Here is a 19,124-nt window from a genome sequence, read left to right on the forward strand (position 1 = left end):
TGTATACATCTTAAAATTGTATTCACTCTTGTGCACCTTACAAGAAATACAAAGAATTCTGCATAGGCAGTAGAAAGAAACCTTTATAACAGAAAAACGTAAGGTTTGTTTGCCAACGAAGTAAAGCATCCATCCCTCGTGGAGAATAAACAATCACCTCAATATAAAAGTAACTTAAACGTGCTCTTGGTTCACCATGTAAAATGTCAACTTCACACATTATTTCAGACTTCAACAGAAAGGCTAGATATTTTTGCAGCTACTGGAGAAAAGTCCAGGATCATCTAGAAGACTATTTACAGAAGTGTTGCTTCAGAAATGACAGTCAGGCAGGGTCAATACTTTTCAATTATGAAAATGTAGAATTGGAATTTGGTTTACTTTCTGAATTGACTGGAATTTAAATTGAATTTACTCCAACCCTGCAGTCAGTCACTTAATGGTGAAATAAAAGCTCAGGTAAGGTGAACTACGGTGGGTTAAATAAACAGACTGGGTCAATCACAGTTGGTTGTTTTGAATCTTCGTTAAACAACAAAACACACACTTCCTGGTAACGATGACGAAAGGACCACGGTCATAGTCATGTCATTAACAACAGTAGGAGAGAATGGAAACAAAATTGGCTCTAATTTCTACCAACCTAACTTCAAAGGAGCCTCAATCATGAATACAATCAGTCTAAAACAAAACATTTCCCAACCCTCACTATAAATTGGCTCAGAACTACAAAACCCATCCAAAAGACCAGGTGAGAACCACAATTCCAGTCCTTCCAGCAGAACACATGCTAGGTTAAAGAACTACATCCCCCATCCTGACCCCAGGCCATTGGAACTCCTGCCTCCTCCACTGCCGCCATAGTAACTGCTGCTCATACCGCCCTGGTTACCTGACAGGAGAGAGATACACACTATAGGACCGAGGAGTTCAGATAGTCCAGGTCATATGTAGATACATACACATCAGTGGTGGAGGTACATGTGAACAGGTGGGTGTGTTTTACAGAGCTGATACTCACTATAATCACTGTAACCTCCCATGCTGCCCTGGCTGCTGTAGCCTCCAGAGTATCCAGAGCTCAGCCCTCCACTGTTATAGGAGGACTGGCTCCCCATACCACCCTGCATCGGACTGCCGTACGAGCCATTACTGCCCCCTGCTGTAGAGTTCAGGAATAGCTCCACATAGCGGTGCTCTGCAGGACAGAGACAGCTGGTTAGTACATGCATTTAATCATATTAAGGTAGGAAAATAAGGAGGAAGGCTGGGGAGGAGGAGGAAGAGAGAATGTTTTTAGAGTGCCTTTCATAATGGCGGTGGCCGGCTAAAAAATGTAGAAAAAGATCAGACTCACGCATGTTGGCCTTGTCCTTCGACATGGCTGCCACAGCATCCTCATGTGTAGCAAACTCCACGTCAGCCTCTCCTGTCACTCTGCCGTCAGGACCGATCTCTACATGCACTCTCACTGGGTTCAGAGGAGAGAAGAACTACGGAGAGAGGGAGGGAGCAGTGTGTTATACTCACCGTCTCTCACACAGACCATTCTTAGTAGGCGATCCTAGAACTCACATTGTAGATGTCAGTCTCTGTGGCTCTGTAGGGCAGACCCCTCATGTGAACACAGTGACCCGTGGTGCTCTGGAAGGAGGAGCTGCTGTCACCATACCGCCCATCAGACACACCTGAGGTTAGACACATAGACCTTAGTTATGGAGAGACTGGTCTGGGACATGGAGACATCATACCGTCATGATAGAGGGCTAGGAAGAGCATGACTGGAGACATCATACCGTCATGATAGAGGGCTAGGAAGAGCATGACTGGAGACATCATACCGTCATGATAGAGGGCTAGGAAGAGCATGACTGGAGACATGATACCGTCATGATAGAGGGCTAGGAAGAGCATGACTGGAGACATCATACCGTCATGATAGAGGGCTAGGAAGAGCATGACTGGAGACATCATACCGTCATGATAGAGGGCTAGGAAGAGCATGACTGGAGACATCATACCGTCATGATAGAGGGCTAGGAAGAGCATGACTGGAGACATCATACCGTCATGATAGAGGGCTAGGAAGAGCATGACTGGAGACATCATACCGTCATGATAGAGGGCTAGGAAGAGCATGACTGGGAGACCATCATGTTATGATCCATAAACATTTATGACTGATAATGGTTCCCAATTAATCCTGTCGGATGAAACAAAACAAGATCTTTTTACACTGTGCAGACATCGCACACACACACCCTCTCCCCAACACACACCTCCACCATAGCCTCCGCGTCTGGCCCTGTCGTAGGAGCCCCCTCCTCGGCCCCCCATCATGTTGTACCCACGGCCCCCAGACGGTCTGTCATAGGGCCCCGGTCTCTGCATCCCCATAGGTTTCCTCTGGGGTTCGTAGTGGGTCCTCACCTCGGCACGGCTGCTCTTGAAGATCTCAATGTACCTGAGATGCATACAGTACACACCACCATGAAGACCCCACCACACAGGAGGGGGGAGACTAGAGCTAGCTACTGTACAGCTCCTAAGGCTGAATCAATGTGTCTGTTCAAATGGAAAGGGTACCAATAAAGTTGGGTGTTCAATATGCAGGTGATGAGCTGACATTTTGGTGTATTTGCTTGTCATTGAGGGTACTGATAAAGTTGGGCAATTCAGGACAAGTGCTACCATGTGCACTACTGCTCCATAGGTAGGTGAGTCTTGAACTATGTGAGACTTGATCTAGTGGGTAACAGTATACTGTCTAGTATAAGAGCCTTGACAGTACAACAGCCACTTTTCTTATGGTCACCTGCAGATACCCGATACAGTTAACACTGATGTTACAGTACAATCTGTGTCCCTGCTATGGTCATTGTCCTGTTGTTATCCATGGAGATCCACTCTCTGAGCATTACCTGTGAGTGACAGTGTGCAGGGTCCGTGTCCTCATGTTGATTGGCCCTCGGTGAGTTAGAACACCTGGGAGAATCCTGTCTGTCTATTGGCTACCTGTAGTGATGTTTAGTGCCCAGGAACCAATCAGCTTCACTCTTAAGAATCAGGGTAAAATGGATATGCCCAAATTCAACTGCAATTTTTACTCTGCACTCTCAACCAAACTTGGTGACAAACCTGAGAGCTTACAAGACACCTCGGCACTAAACTCAGAATATGATCTATCTCCCAATGGTTTAAGAACAAGAGAATGTGCTTCATTTTCCCAAAGACTGCTGTGAGTGAATGAGTGTTAGTGTGTTCAGATCGAATATTGTAACTATGTGTCTTTACAGTCAATATCTGAGTATGTGTTGTCTTAAATTAACTGTTCTGTTGAGTGTCAGTCAGTTATACCTGTGGTTAATGTTTGTAAGTTGTACACCATAAGAACAGCAACTTTATCCAGCCAACCAACCAACCATCCCCACCTGTGCCCTATTCTTTCCTTGTGTTTCTTTAGAGCCTTTTCAGCTATATCCTGTGAAGCAAACTGCACGAAGGCCTCCCCCGTACTCCTCCCCTGGAAGTCCAGCGGCAATGTTATCCCATTTGGCACGATTTCCAACCCTTCAACCCAAGGACAGATAACCCCAGTGGGGGACACAGTAAATCACATGCCCAGTTACAGAAAGGTAGCGTTCTCTGTTGTTGCTTTATTTATTAATGAAAACTATGCATTACGACATGTACTGTACATACCAGGTGAGTATTTTTAACCAATGAGACTCAGCAACCATTCAGGCTACTTACTTTTACTGCATTTGGGGAAACATAAAGGAGGATGAGAGGAAAGAGAGCGAAAAGGAGGGAGAAAATGAGGGAGAAAATTAGAGAGAGAAAATGAGGGAGAAAATTAGAGAGAGAAAATGAGGGAGAAAATTAGAGAGAAAATGAGGGAGAAAATTAGAGAGAGAAAATTAGGGAGAAAATTAGAGAGAGAAAATGAGGGAGAAAATTAGAGAGAAAATGAGGGAGAAAATTAGAGAGAAAATGAGGGAGAAAATTAGAGAGAGAAAATGAGGGAGAAGATTAGAGAGAGAAAATGAGAGGGAGAAAATTAGAGAGAGAAAATGAGAGGGAGAAAATTATAGCGAGAGACAGAAGGATACAGAAGAGGAAGCGACTGTAGGTGTGAAGGAATGAAAATGAGTGGCTCTGGCAGTACTTGTGTTACCTTTAGTACCCACCCATTCTATAATTGTCCCAATGGGATGAATTACATCTTTGTTATGATATTGTGGGTTCATGGGAAAACACCAAAGGACAACTGTCAAAGAAAAGTGACAGACGGGACTAGCATGTCAGGCCAAATTATTGTACAGAATAATTCATTTTAAAAGTGTTCGTTGGGACCAAAGCAGTGATAGAGAAACTTAGGTGATGGGGGAAATCCTGGACAAACTATAGGTTATATAATGTTAAGTCGCTCTGGATAAGATCGTCTGCTAAATTACTGAAAAATGTAAATGATCCTGGATCATTGATGAGGGCTGAGGACGGTTTACCTCCTCCTACAGGATATTATGGGGGTGTTCATGTGAACCAGTGGGTGCTAGATACTGGTACCTGAGAGGAACTGGACAATCTCCTCCTTGCTGCAGCCGAAGGGGAGGCCTCGGAGCCTGACCAGGCCGTCTCCAGTCGTCTCTGGGCTGTTTGGACCAGAATGTTTCATCACCCAGTCCATTTCCACGTTGTTGGATTTGAACACTGTGGACAAACAAGTCAAGTCAAAACAAAGACCAAAGTCACTACTGCTAGTGTTACATAGTGTGAAAGGTTGAGAAATGTAGCCTAAAGTGAAGTCCCAAGGCACATATTATGCTTCAGCTGCAAACACTGAAACTTCAGGAAGACTTGGACAGTGACACACAAACACACACCTTCCACATATCTGTGGCCCATGGTTTCTCTGTCCTTCTTCACAGCGATCTTCAGGTCATCCTCATTCTCCAGCTCAACGAAGGCCTCTCCGCTGGGTCGGCCCTCACGTGTGGAGGTAAAATGGATGCTGGTGCCATTATTGGCGATTTTACAATCTATATGCCAAGAAGAGGGTAGAGGGACTCACAGTTATCTCAGATGTGAGAGGTGTAGGCTATAAAGGTGTTGTAGCAAGCTATTCAGGTTTTATCGTAAAGGTGTTATTACCTGAGAAGAACCTCCGTACTTCATCCACAGAGCAGGACCATGGTAGGCCTCTCACACGCACCACGTAACCCTCTCCATCAGACATGGTTGGTATTCTCTTAAACCTGACGAAAGTAAAGAAGCATAAGGGTACAGCATGTTTGCAATGCTTAGATAACGTTAGCTAATTACCTTTACTCCGCTAGCTAGTTACCTAGCTGGCCGTCTACATTGTATTTTACATTTAGGTAAGTTATGTAGCATTTGCAGCTATTTAGAATGTCTAACGTCACAAGACATGATTAGCTATCTAACATTAGGCTAGCGCATTATGAATGTAGCTAGCGCATTGTTGCTACTAGCTAACGTTAGTTATATACATTTAGCTGGCTAGCTAAATCCATTATCACGAAACATACTATTTCATTTACATATAACAAACTAGCTCGATTAAGTCAATGTGTCTAACGTTATTAGATAATAATAATTTCATTATCACCGACAGTCAGACACAAATGTCAGGCCTGGCGTTAGCTAGATAAGTTAGCGCTAACGTTCGCTAACTGGCTTGCTAGCTTGATCAATTTGGCTGACCTAAACAGCAAGCAAGGACTCACAAGGTAACGGTATTATCACAAATCACATTCGTTGAAAAATAAACATAGATACCTGTTAATTTGAATTCAGTGACAATATTATCACTACCACGATTGCTAGTATAGCTAGCTAGCTGTGTTTCGGGGTGTCAGGTCGGTCTGTTTCTGCTAGCTAGCTCCTAGCTTGCTAACTTGGTCCACGCCCAAAAAGTATGACGTATCCTATCTGGGCCCTGCCTGTGGCCCCATTTTACTGAGGAACTGTAAAGTGAAAACTGAACTGTACCAATGCTGAAGACTAAATGACACCTATCTAGCTTCTTGGGAAATTTGCAAGCTATTTCTTGCTGGCAGATTTAACATTTACATAGCTTTCCATTGCTCTTGAGAAAAAAATGCACTCATATTACTCTAAGGTACATTCCTAATATAAATCTTAAAAATGTTCATTTAAAATGAAAGGCCCAGTGCAGTCAAAATTCAGTTTTTCTGTATTTTGTATCATATTGTACAACAGCTGATGAAACTAACACTGTAAAAATGTGCAAAAAATGTATCATTGTTATTTCCTGATAGTTGCTGGTTGAAAATACAATCTACATTGGACTTTCTAATCAGCAGGTTTGCATAGGCTGAAATTTAGATTTTTTCCATGGTGACATCACCATGCAGTAAATTGGTTAATAGACCAGGAAGCACCTTTAGGGGTTCCGCCAGTGTTGCAATCTGCGGAACCCTTAAATGTGCCTCCAGAAACCTTTTCTTATTAGAGTGTGGCTCAATGGGATTAAGTGCATTTCTCATCTGATCATCTGTGAAGAGTGCCTGGCAATGAAAACAACCTATACTAGAATGTGCCTTAAATCTCCAACTTCAAGTTCACAGAGGAACACAAAATTAAATCAAGTAATTGAGTTAAAGGCCCAATGCAGCAGTTTATTTTAAAATCAATATCAAATCATTTCTGGGTAAAAAAATAAGTAGTACCATAGTGTAATAGATTTCCATTAAAATGGGCAACAATAGCTTTTTAGCAAGAAAATATTTCTCAAGAAAGAATTTACCTAGGACTGTCTGGGAGTGGTCTGAGTGGGAGGGGAAAACTGAAAACTAGCTGAGGATGAGGGGATTTCATTAATCTGGCCTGGGTATGCGTGTTTTGCACCGGGTGAAAGTTGATTGGATTAGTTTTGAAACCGGGCTTCCTCCCAGGCATGAGCCAGGTGCCCTGTTCAAAGCCCACTGCAAAGTCTGCACAAAACAAAAGTGACCTAGTTAAGCACGAAAGGTAATGAGTAGGATTATGTGTTTTCACATGCAAAAGTAATCGCTTTTAATAAAAACGCTTTATTTGCCCCCCCCCCCCAAAAAAAAAATTCAAACATGTATTTTGTAGAAAAGAGATGTTGTTTGTTTCTGGACAATGCAACATGCTGCCTTCTTGACAACATGTTACATTTTTACTGTTCCATTTGAGAAGGGCGCTCCTCCCTCACCGCTTTTGCCCGTTCACATCACAGGCCATAGACCGGTGTCCGGTCTATAATCGAATTCGCCCATTGGCAGAGAGGTTTGGAACTCTCTTTGCTTTCAGGAACCTTTTCCCTGAGGAATCTTTTAAAAGGGTTCCTCAAATAACCTTTTAGGGTGTTAAGGTTCCTGTAGGAAACTTTTATGTTCCGTGTATTCTATTATGAATAATAACAATAATAATAATATTAACAATAATAATACAAATAACATTGAGTGGTGAAGTTGTAAAGTCACAAATTCATTTTAATGACTTTAAAAGTCCCAGAAATCTCACTTGCAGACATCACAGAAATCTCTGGTCTCCCTTATCCCTCTCTACAGCAAAAAGTTTGCCATTCATACAACATTTGTTGGTAATTTATCTCCCTCATCAATTACCAGAACACATTTCTGAATGAACAGCGTAGTGCTTTTCAATGATGCTGCATACTCAATATTAAAAAGGAAATGGACCCCCATTGCCACTCCCAATCCCATGGAGATGTCCTCCAGCTCTTCAGTGAGTAGCTCCTCCCCATCCAGGAAGAGTTGGATGTGGCTCTCATCCGTAAAGGTATTCCCCTCTATTCTTATGGTAGGTGATGGGAACAAACTGTAAAGAAGTAAAACAAAAAAAAGTCAAATGAGGGTTACTCAAATCATATTTCAAACAGTAAGTTAACAACTGAGCACAGTACACCTTACACAGTACTACTAACTTTGCATGTATTTATTTGTCTGCTGGGAAATACATACCCTGTGACGTACAGCCCACTTGGATCTTCTTTGAAGAGGTAGGGGAGGAGCAAAATGGCTGCAGTGACCTTCAGGCCTGTGTAATAGGGTGTGTAATAAAATGGCTGCAGTTTTATTTTAATAATTATTTTACAACTGCGACCTGGCCAAGATAAAGCAAAGCAGTGCAACAAAAACAACAACACAGAGTTACACATGGGATAAACAAACATACAGTCAATAACACAATAGAAAAGTCTATGTACAGTGTGCGCAAATGTAATAAGATTAGGGAAGTAAGGTATTTGTAGGTAGGTATTTGTAGTTGTCCACATATTCTAAGTCAGAACCGTCCAGAGAAGTGATGCTAGTCCGGAGGGCGGGTGCGGGCAGCAATCGGTTAAAGAGCATGCATTTAGTTTTACTAGCATTTAAAAGCATTTGGAGGCCACGGAAGGAGTGTTGTATGGCATTGAAGCTCATTTGGAGGTTTGTTAACACAGTGTCCAAAGAAAGGCCAGATGTATACAGAATGGTGTCGTCTGCGTAGAGGTGGATCAGAGAATCACCAGCAGCAAGAGCGACATCATTGATATATACAGAGAAAAGAGTCGGCCCAATAATTGAACCCTGTGGCACCCCCATAGAGACTGCCAGAGGTCCGGACAACAGGCCCTCCGATTTGACACACTGAACTCTATCAGAGAAGTAGTTGGTGAACCAAGCAAGGCAGTCATTTGAGAAACCAAGGCTATTGAGTCTGCCGATAAGAACGCAGTGATTGACATAGTCGAAAGCCTTGGCCAGGTCGATGAAGAGCGATGCACAGTGCTGTCTTTTATCAATGGCGGTTATGATATCGTTTAGGACCTTGAGCGTGACCTTCGGACCTGTGTAATAGGGTGTGTAATAAAATGGCTGCAGTGACCTTCAGACCTCGGTAATAGGGTGTGCTATAAAATGGCTGCAGTCACCTTCAGACCTGTGTAATAGGGTGTGCAATAAAATGGCTGCAGTGACCTTCAGACCTCGGTAATAGGGTGTGTAATAAAATGGCTGCAGTGACCTTCAGGCCTGTGTAATAGGGTGTGTAATAAAATGGCTGCAGTGACCTTCAGGCCTGTGTAATAGGGTGTGTAATAAAATGGCTGCAGTGACCTTCAGGCCTGTGTAATAGGGTGTGTAATAAAATAGCTGCAGTGACCTTCAGGCCTGTGTAATAGGGTGTGTAATAAAATAGCTGCAGTGACCTTCAGGCCTGTGTAATAGGGTGTGTAATAAAATAGCTGCAGTGACCTTCAGGCCTGTGTAATAGGGTGTGTAATAAAATAGCTGCAGTGACCTTCAGGCCTGTGTAATAGGGTGTGTAATAAAATAGCTGCAGTGACCTTCAGGCCTGTGTAATAGGGTGTGTAATAAAATAGCTGCAGTGACCTTCAGGCCTGTGTAATAGGGTGTGTAATAAAATGGCTGCAGTGACCTTCAGACCTGTGTAATAGGGTGTGTAATAAAATGGCTGCAGTGACCTTCAGGCCTGTGTAATAGGGTGTGTAATAAAATGGCTTCAGTGACTTTCAGACCTGTGTAATAGGGTGTGTAATAAAATGGCTGCAGTGACCTTCAGACCTGTGTAATAGGGTGTGTAATAAAATGGCTGCAGTGACCTTCAGACCTCGGTAATAGGGTGTGCTATAAAATGGCTGCAGTGACCTTCAGGCCTGTGTAATAGGGTGTGTAATAAAATAGCTGCAGTGACCTTCAGGCCTGTGTAATAGGGTGTGTAATAAAATGGCTTCAGTGACTTTCAGACCTGTGTAATAGGGTGTGTAATAAAATGGCTGCAGTGACCTTCACGCCTGTGTAATAGGGTGTGTAATAAAATAGCTGCAGTGACCTTCAGACCTCGGTAATAGGGTGTGCTATAAAATGGCTGCAGTGACCTTCAGGCCTGTGTAATAGGGTGTGTAATAAAATAGCTGCAGTGACCTTCAGGCCTGTGTAATAGGGTGTGTAATAAAATGGCTGCAGTGACCTTCAGACCTGTGTAATAAGGTGTGTTATAAAATGGCTGGATTAGAATCAATAGAATTAGAACGGCTGCATTATTGTAGAGATTCAGCAACTCCACGGCACACCTCTACTCTGCAATGATTTTGTCGGCCATTGAGTCGAATCCGGACAGAATGTTTCTGTCCACATCCATACCGAATTTGCTTCTCATCTCTGAGAAAATCTGAAAGTCTATTTATTTATAATGCATCATCAATATATCTTAGATTCAGATGACAGTTCTTGGCTATTCTACATTAGTTGTGCTTTTTACCATTTCTTTCTATCAGACTTTTTGTCTACTTACAATGGCTGACAAATGGAGTGCTGGGCACTGTTTTAAGATATCATTGGTGCCCTGTTGTTTCATAAAAACTCTCTTTTTCAGTCCTTTTCATTTTGTCTTGTAGGGAACTTATGTTCGGTCTCTTTTCTTGGCACTTCACCTGCATCTTTTCAATATATAACTTCTGACTGAAGGAATCCTCACCAATCTCAATCTGAAAATCAAATATAAATATCATCAAATGTTGATACATACAGCATCAAACACGATCAAAGTCTATAGAAAAAGGCAAAATCTCCTATATTCCCAAAGCATCTCAGAGTGCTGATGTAGGATCAGGTCCACACCTGTCCATACAATCTTATATATGATCTTAAAAACGGATCTGGGATCAGCGGTTCGACTTTGACAAACTGAATATGGGCCATTATTTGTATATAGTTACCTTGGCTATTTTGGTCAGGTCTTCATTTTTGATGTTATCTGGGTTTATTTTTTCCCTTGCCCCCCAAACTTCTTCTGCATTTCCTGTACTTGTATAGCGTGAGCAAGAGGCTGCCCCTCTTTTTTGTATTTATTCTTTATCATGCGGTGCCATGACTCCTTAAAAAATCAAATGTGGAGAGGAGAAATATCATGACGGATTATTGGGACCGAGGTCAGAGGAGCAGAATAGAGCTGTTATGCTGCTGGAAATGTGATGGTTTAACAATGTGAGAAGAAAATATCCAAGCCAGCACATTATGATCTGGGTAGGCACAATAGTGTAAAAAGGTTATTAGCGTGAGTATGAAAACTGAAGAATTCGTACATATCCCTTCCCTGTCTGGTCTCTCAACGAGGAGTAGAAACATACAAGAATACAGTTAGACTAACAATTATGTTCGTAATACAAATGACATTGCCTGATGGTGTTGATTATCATCATGTAGAAGTTGAGTATGTGCTATGCTATCAGCTGGATTATGAGAAGACAGAGTATGGAGGACAGAGACAGGAGAAGGGTTCAGGCTGACGCACACACACACACGCACACACACAAGCATAATGTATTAACTTATATCATTAACATTAAGCTAAGATCAGTTTACTACATAACTATACTCACCAAGTATAGGTACACATGAAGGCAAACAACACCTGCACAATCTGAGACCTCCACTTCGAGAGAACCGCAGGGCAACGGAGATCGTCACATTTTTCTTTCAAGTTTTTCTTTTAATACGTCTGGAAATTCTGGAAGTCTAAGCCCAGATGGCCAGATTCTGGCTGAATCATGTTTCCTGTTGTCACGTCCTGGCCAGTATAAGGGTTAATTGTCATTGTAGTTTGGTCAGGACGTGGCAGAGGGTATTGGGCTGGACCTTGGCATCAGGCTGGGGAATACCGTCGCCCACGGGAAGAGATCGAGGAAGCGAAGGCTGAGAGGCGGCGGTTTGAAGCTATGGCGAGGAAGCCGGAGAGGCACCCCCAAGATTTTTTTTGGGGGGGGGGCACACGGGTAGTTTGGCTAGGTCTAGGAAGAACCATAAGCCAGCTACCCGTGAGTACATGGAGGAGCGTAGGAGGTGGAGAGCGCCGGGTATCGCTGAGGTGCGCAATATCTCGCCTATACGCACGCACAGCCCAGTCCGCCCTGCACCAGCACCCCACTCGTGCAGGGCTACTAGTCTCATCCAGCCAGGACGGGCTGTGCAGGCGGTGCGATCACGGCCACCTGCGTGCCTCCATGGCCCAGTCTTTCCGGTTCCTGCCTCTCGTGCTTTCTCAGAAGTGAGTACCTCCGGGCTGGCACGTCCAGTACCAGCCCCACGCACAAGGCTTCTAGTGCGTCAGTTCAGCCCCATCAGTCAAGAGTCGCAAGAGCTGCCCGTCAGTCAAGAGTCGCCAGAGTTGCCCGTCAGTCAAGAGTCGCCAGAGCTGCCCGTCAGTCAAGAGTCACCAGAGCTGCCCGTCAGTCAAGAGTCGCCAGAGCTGCCCGTCAGTCAAGAGTCACCAGAGCTGCCCGTCAGTCAAGAGTCGCCAGAGCTGCCCGTCAGTAAAGAGTCGCCAGAGCTGCCCGTCAGTCAAGAGTCGCCAGAGCTGCCCGTCAGTCAAGAGTCGCCAGAGCTGCCCGTCAGTCAAGAGTCGCCAGAGCTGCCCGTCAGTCAAGAGTCGCCAGAGCTGCCCGTCAGTCAAGAGTCGCCAGAGCTGCCCGTCAGTCAAGAGTCGCCAGAGCTGCCCGTCAGTCAAGAGTCGCCAGAGCTGCCCGTCAGTCAAGAGTTGCCAGGAGCTGCCCGTCAGTCAAGAGTCGCCAGAGCCACCCACTAGTCAGGAGCTGCCAGAGTGGCCAGACTGCCCGGAGATGCCAGAGTGGCCAGACTGCCCGGAGATGCCAGAGTGGCCAGACTGCCCGGAGATGCCAGAGTGGCCAGACTGCCCGGAGATGCCAGAGTGGCCAGACTGCCCGGAGATGCCAGAGTGGCCAGACTGTCCTCCTGGTCTGCCAGAGTGGCCCGACTGTCCTCCGGGTCTGCCAGAGTGGCCGACTGTCCTCCGGGTCTGCCAGAGTGGCCCGACTGTCCTCCGGGTCTGCCAGAGGGGCACGACTGTCCTCCGGGTCTGCCAGAGGGATCCGACTGTCCTCCGGGTCTGCCGGGGTGGCCCGACTGTCCTCCGGGTCTGCCGGGGTGGCCCGACTGTCCTCCGGGTCTGCCGGGGTGGCCCGACTGTCCTCCGGGTCTGCCGGGGTGGCCCGACTGTCCTCCGGGTCTGCCGGGGTGGCCCGACTGTCCTCCGGGTCTGCCGGGGTGGCCCGACTGTCCTCCGGGACTGCCGGGGTGGCCCGTCTGCCCGGAGCTGCCGGGGTGGCCCGTCTGCCCGGAACTGCCAGAACCAGAGCCACCTCCAGATATAGGTGGGTTGGGGAGGGGGGTGTAGCACAGTGCCGTCGTTGACGGCAGCCACCCTCCCTTCCCTCCCTTTAGTTTAGGGGGATTTTTTGTTGTTGTTTGGGGTTTTTGTTTTTCTTGAGGTGCTTCCGGGGTTAACACCTTTAGGGGGGGGGGGGGGGGTACTGTCACGTCCTGGCCAGTATAAGGGTTAATTGTCATTGTAGTTTGGTCAGGACGTGGCAGAGGGTATTTGGTTTATGTGGTTCGGGGTGGTGTGTTTGTTGTAGGGGATTTTATTTATGTATTCCGGGGTTTTTGGGCACTGTTCCTTGTTTATGTATTTCTATGTTGATCTAGCTGGTTGTATGTCTATGTTTGGTTAATTGGGGTTGGGACTCTCAATTGAAGGCAGGTGTTGTCTATTTGCCTTTGATTGAGAGTCCCATATAGTAGGGTGTGTTTGTGTTTGTCTTTTGTGGGAGATTGTTTGTGAGCACTGCTTGTTGAGCCTGCCACACTGTTGTTAGTTGTGAGTATCATTTCTTGTTTTGTTTTTTCTGTGGATGCCTTACTCTTTTTGTGAATTAAAAGAATGAGTATCCATATACCCGCTGCATTTTGGTCTGATTCTACCACTGTGGTAGAATCAATGATGCAGATGACAGTCATACATTGACTTACATATTTACAGCTTTTGGATTCATTTTGTGAATTTGATTCAAACTTAGATTACTGAAACAAGTTGCTCCACCATTCTTTGGTCCAATGACATCAGTCTCTCCATTAATTTGGTGTTCTATGGGGAAAAATACCCCAAATAAAAAGAACATGTCGGTGTTTTGGTCAGTGTGTATCAGAATAGGAAACCCATATGAAAATAAAAGTGAGTTGTGCTTCCTAAATTAATAAATCAATGATTTTAACTAACCGCAAACCAGTGGCAGAATGGAATGGACACTCTTCCCTCTGGGTCCCTGTATCCATCTAACCCATGGAAATCCATCTCCTCAACAGGCCTTATAGAAACCATTGTTGACTGTGTTGAACCATGTATGCGTGGTGATGGCTGTTGAAACTGTCTGGTAGTGTCACGACACCTACGGAAGGTGGCGCCCCTCCTCGCCCGGGCGGCGGTCGGCGGTCGTCGTCGCCGGCCTACTAGCTGCCATCGATTTATGTTTCACGTTCTGTTAGTTAGGCCTAGGTTAGTTGCGCACCTGTTTTGTGTTAGTTGTTAGTGGGGAGGGGTATTTAGGCTAGTTAGTTAGGTTTGTTGTTTGTGCGTGATTGTTCATTTGTCAGGGTGTGTTTCATGTGGTTCTGTATATTGTGGAGTTACGCTATTCCTTTTGGGCTGCGTCCCTGGTTACGTTCTTTTAAGGGTGGTGCGTTACTTTTGCACACCTTGCACTCCATACCTTGCATATTTTTCCGTGTGGATATTTTTATTAAATTCATTAACGGAATCTTTCTGTCTCCTGCGCCTGACTCTTCGGAATCCACAAGCCACCCATTGTGACAGGTAGCAGTACTTTACCACACCAGCACCAAGGAATCTGTATATTATACACACTTCCATGAACATATGCATCTCTTCTGAATGATCAGTGTCAATGACCAGATAGTTTCCTACATTGTACTGCGCGTTGTTCACTGCAATGGACATTGTCTTGGTGACACATTTTGCTCTGATGGTTTCTCCGAATCTGGCACTTAACACTACACGGGCAGAGCTTGGAAGTGCATGCAGTGGAATTGTCTCAGTTGGACGTCTCTTGTGTCCGTACAGTGTGTTGTTGTTGCCAAGGCAGTTGTTGTTGGTTTGCTCCCAGCATTGTCTGAGCTAATGTCTTTTAGCCAGGGTCTTCGTTGTATTTTTAAGGTTTTCCACAACTGCTGAGAGCCTCTTGAAATACTGGTGTTTCGCTTCAAATCGGACTGGTGCATCAAAGGTCCATAGCAGGCTAGGGTAGTGGACGAGGTAGTGCATCTTTGTGATTGTCTTCCCTGGAAACAGCTCCTGGAAGAGAGCTTGAAATTCAGTGATTTTTTTTTTCTGCCAGATATGGGACCTAGGATCTTCTTAAAACGCTGGCCAAGATGACATCAGATACCTCTCGAAGCAGGAGGTAGAGATCCCAAGCACTGCCATTTTGTATTTGACTACCAATCATTTGGGGGAGTAAATGGAAAAGTGCACATTTTTCTGATGAACTTCCTGATTGATGGCCATTCTTCCTTTGGACTCTCTCGGATAGTGGAGCAGGTTGTGGAGAGGTATATATTCTGGAGTTGGGAAGTATCCTTGTGGTCAAGATTTCCTAATCTAAAGTACACAGTGGTCAATTTGTGCTTGCCTTTTTTAGAACCCAGTGGATTGACAACTTCCAATTCATCTACATAAAACTGCAGACGGAGGCTCTGCTTTGTTAGGTTGGGATTTGAACAATTCACCGTCTGTAAAGTCTTCTAGAATTTCATCATTATGCAGCTTTTGGTCTTGATTCAAGGTGGTCCAGACCTCTTCATTACTTGCTATTTTTTGCAGTATGCTGACCAATGGGATGTATTCAAATGACCTTGTTTTATAACCTTCTTTGTTGCTCAGGGGCACTTCAATTGGCCTGACCATGCCCAATTATTTCACACAGTAATGCTCCAGTATCCACTCAGAGCTTATGCATCTAATGCATTCCTCAAATACTGCAAAATTGTTAAGCTAGTCCCTGAGATTGCCATCTTCATCCACATGTATTTGCTCATTTGTAAAATGAAACCTGAGGGCATCATTGTAGTGAGTCATAAATGCATAAAAAATTGTTCTGTGGTCTTCAACAATGCTACCGTAGCTGGGAGGCAGTGTTCTTCCCTGATTTTCAAAATAAAAATACAGATATTATTTTTGAGACCTTCAATTAGCTGCTAAGTGATGATCTCTGGCTTGAACGTGTTCAGCCTCTGACAGACTCTTTACATCGCTCACGTCATCTTCAATGGGATCAGTCCCAGTCTCAAATTCATCATGAGGGCAATTCTCATCTAAGTTGGCGCTTAAAAGCTCTCTGTGGTTTCGGTAGTGTAAGGATCTACGCTGGTAGACAAGAAGCAGGTACAGGGAGTGAGCATTTAATAACCAACGGACATAAAACAGGACAGGACAGCATCTGGACATGAACACATAATGACATTAATGCTGACACAGGGAACAAAAGCGGAAGCAGACAGAAATAGGGAAGGTAATCAACAAAGTGAAGGAGTCCAGGTGAGTCCAGTGAGCGCTGCTGCGCGTAATGATGGTGACAGGTGTGCGCAATGAAGGGCAGCCTGAGAGGGAGAACAGGAGCAGGCGTGACAGGTAGATTTGTAACCGATAGGTGATGAAACATCTACAAAGTATTCAGACCCCTAGACTTTTTCCACATCTTGTTATATTACAGCCTTATTCTAAAATGGATTATTTTTTTAAATCCCCTCATCAATCAACACACAATACCCCATAATGACAAAGCAAAAACAGGTTTTTAGAAATTGTGCAAATGTATTACAAATAAAAAACGGAAATATTACATTAGCATAAGTATTCAGACCCTTTACTCAGTACTTTGTTGATTTTATTTCAGCTCATGAAACATGGGACCAACACTTTACATCTTGCGAACGGTTGGAAGGTGAACCTACTGTTGGAAGGTGAACCTTCACCCCAGTCTAAGGTCCTGAGCGCTCTGGAGCAGGTTTTCATCTGTACTTTGCTCTGTTCATCTTTCCCTTGATCCTGACTAGTCTCCCTGTCCCTGCTGCTGAAACACATCCCCACAGCATGTTACTGCCACCACCATGCTTCACCGTAGGGATGGTGCCAGGTTTCCTCCAGATGTGACACTTGGCATTCAGGCCAAAGAGTTTAATCTTGGTTTCATCAGACCAGAGAATCTTGTTTCTCATGATCTGAGAGTCCTTTAGGTGCCTTTTGGCAAACTCCAAGCAGGCTGTCATGTGCCTTTTACTGAGGAGTGGCTTCTGTCTGGCCACTCTACCATAAAGGCCTGATTGGTGGAGTGCTGCAGAGATGGTTTTCCTTCTGGAAGGTTCTCCCATCTCCACAGAGGAATTCTGGAGCTCTGTCAGAGTGACCAAGGGGGTTCTTGGTCAGCTCCCTGAGGTGTTTTTGCTTTGTTTTTGCTTTGTAATTATGGAGTATTGTGTGTAGATTGATGAGGAAAACAATTAATTTAATCTATTTTAGAATAAGGCTGTAACATAACAAAATGTGGAAAAGGGGAAGGGGTCTGAATACTTTCCGAATGCACTGTATATGTTTTCCAGCACCTATTAAATCCACAGGTAATTATGCAATTTGGTTCGTGCTGGTGATAGAGGCCAATATGTGAGTAGTCTGGACACAGAGAAAGTATGTTTGTTGCAAAGTGGACAATTGAATAGAGTTGGCATTCTTCAGACAAATTGTGAACCTTGACATGATGGGATGGAATCATGGAGATCATTGCAGACATCATCAAGGAACCAGTCTTCCACAGCCACACTCAAATTCAAGTTGACACTAAAAGCAAAAGTGAAATACATTAGTGTGGAAGATGAAACAAAACCTATACCACTCTTTCTAGAAAACCACCTGTCCTTCTAATTTTTATTTATGGTTGTTCTACAACAAAGCAGAGCTGGTGAAGATGTCTCTTATTTATCTGACGCCATATTTCTAAGTATGGGACATTATGGGATTCTGCAGTTCCATATTTAAATGTTGACTCAGATAATATGATGCTCCAAATTGGGCATTAAGTTCTTCTTACATGTCAACCCAAATTGGCCTATTAGAGTTGTCAATAAAGAGAGAGGGCCTATTTGGGCAGTTAAAGGCTTCTTGATATATAATGAACAAAAATATAAATGCAACATGCAACAATTTCAATGATTTTACTGAGTTAAAGTTTATTTAAGGAAGTCAGTCAATTGAAATAAATGTATTAGGCCCTAATCTATGGATTTCAAATGACTGGGCAGGGGTGCAGCCATGGGTGGTCCTGGGAGGGCATAGGCCCACCCACTTGGGAGCCAGGTTGAAGGAATCAGAATAAGTTTTTCACCATAAAAGAGCTTTATTACAGACAGAAATACTCCTCAGTTTCATCAGCTGTCCAGGTGGCTGGTCTCAGATGATCCCACAGGTGAAGAAGCCGGATGTGGAGGTCCTGGGCTTGCGTGGTTATATGTGGTCTGCAGTTGTGAGGCAGATTGGATGTACTGTCAAATTCTCTAAAACAGCGTTAGAGGTGGCTTATGGTCGAGAAATTAACATTCAATTATCTGGGAACAGCTCTGGTGGACAACCCTGCAGTCAGCATGCCAATTGCATGCTCCCTCAAAACTTGAGACATCGGTGGCATTGTGTTGTGTGACAAAACTTCACGTTTTAGAGTGGCCTTTTACTGTCACCAGCACAAGGTGCACTTGGCTAATGATCATGCTGTTTAATCAGCTTCTTAATATACCACACCTGTCAGGTGGAATGATTATCTTGGCAAAGGGGAAATGTTCACGCAAATTCGTGCAAAACATTTTGGAGAACTAAGCTTTTTTTGCATATGGAACATTTCTGGGATTTTTTATTTCAACTCATGAAACATGGGATAAACACTTTACATTGTGTTTATATTTTTGTTCAGTATAAATTACAGTTTAATCCTCCCTTATAAATCCTTGCCTGTAATCTAGCTAGGTTAATTATTGCCCTTTTACTAGTCCAAATAAACTGAGTCATCATTTTGGTGAAGGCAGGTATGGACAGTGGAAACATGCTGATAACGTATTCAGTTTAGGAGCTATAACCATATTTATAACGTGGCCTACCCCACAATGACATTTGCAGTTTATCCCAGTTCTTAAACTGGAGTTTAATTTGGTTAAAATATACAGAATGTGAAA

At 44.2% G+C, this 19,124-nt stretch overlaps 1 protein-coding gene across 3 annotated transcripts; it reads right to left on the reverse strand.

The window, feature by feature from the left end:
- Positions 1–4: 4 nt before the first annotated feature.
- On the reverse strand, positions 5–5,959 carry hnrh1 (Heterogeneous nuclear ribonucleoprotein H). 3 transcript variants are annotated; one of them, XM_014198833.3, is made up of 10 exons: positions 5,803–5,959; positions 5,155–5,258; positions 4,887–5,042; positions 4,570–4,713; positions 3,432–3,570; positions 2,280–2,464; positions 1,576–1,688; positions 1,358–1,493; positions 1,022–1,198; positions 5–892 (listed from the first exon to the last, which is right to left on the reverse strand). In XM_014198833.3, the coding sequence occupies exons 2-10, from the start codon at positions 5,237–5,239 to the stop codon at positions 804–806; spliced, it is 1,224 nt and encodes a 407-aa protein (XP_014054308.1). In that variant the 5' UTR covers positions 5,240–5,258; positions 5,803–5,959; the 3' UTR covers positions 5–803. The 3 variants fall into 3 exon arrangements, with proteins under 3 accessions (XP_014054308.1, XP_014054309.1, NP_001167168.1); XM_014198834.3 differs by having other exon boundaries at positions 5–896; NM_001173697.1 differs by having other exon boundaries at positions 5–1,198; positions 5,803–5,886.
- Between the last annotated feature and the right edge of the window lie 13,165 nt (positions 5,960–19,124).

This window comes from Salmo salar, chromosome 05 (genome assembly GCF_965601325.2).
Source record: "Salmo salar chromosome 05, fSalSal1, whole genome shotgun sequence".
In the NCBI taxonomy this organism is placed as follows: domain Eukaryota; kingdom Metazoa; phylum Chordata; class Actinopteri; order Salmoniformes; family Salmonidae; genus Salmo; species Salmo salar.

Excerpts from the sequence above, each read along its gene's own strand:
- hnrh1 (XM_014198833.3), bottom strand. The coding sequence starts at position 5,239 with ATGTCTGATGGAGAGGGTTACGTGGTGCGTGTGAGAGGCCTACCATGG. Across the intron at positions 4,714-4,886 it reads GGGCCACAGATATGTGGAAG|TGTTCAAATCCAACAACGTG; the intron begins GTGTGTGTTTGT and ends GTTTGTCCACAG. Across the intron at positions 1,199-1,357 it reads GAAGGACAAGGCCAACATGC|AGCACCGCTATGTGGAGCTA; the intron begins GTGAGTCTGATC and ends TCTGTCCTGCAG.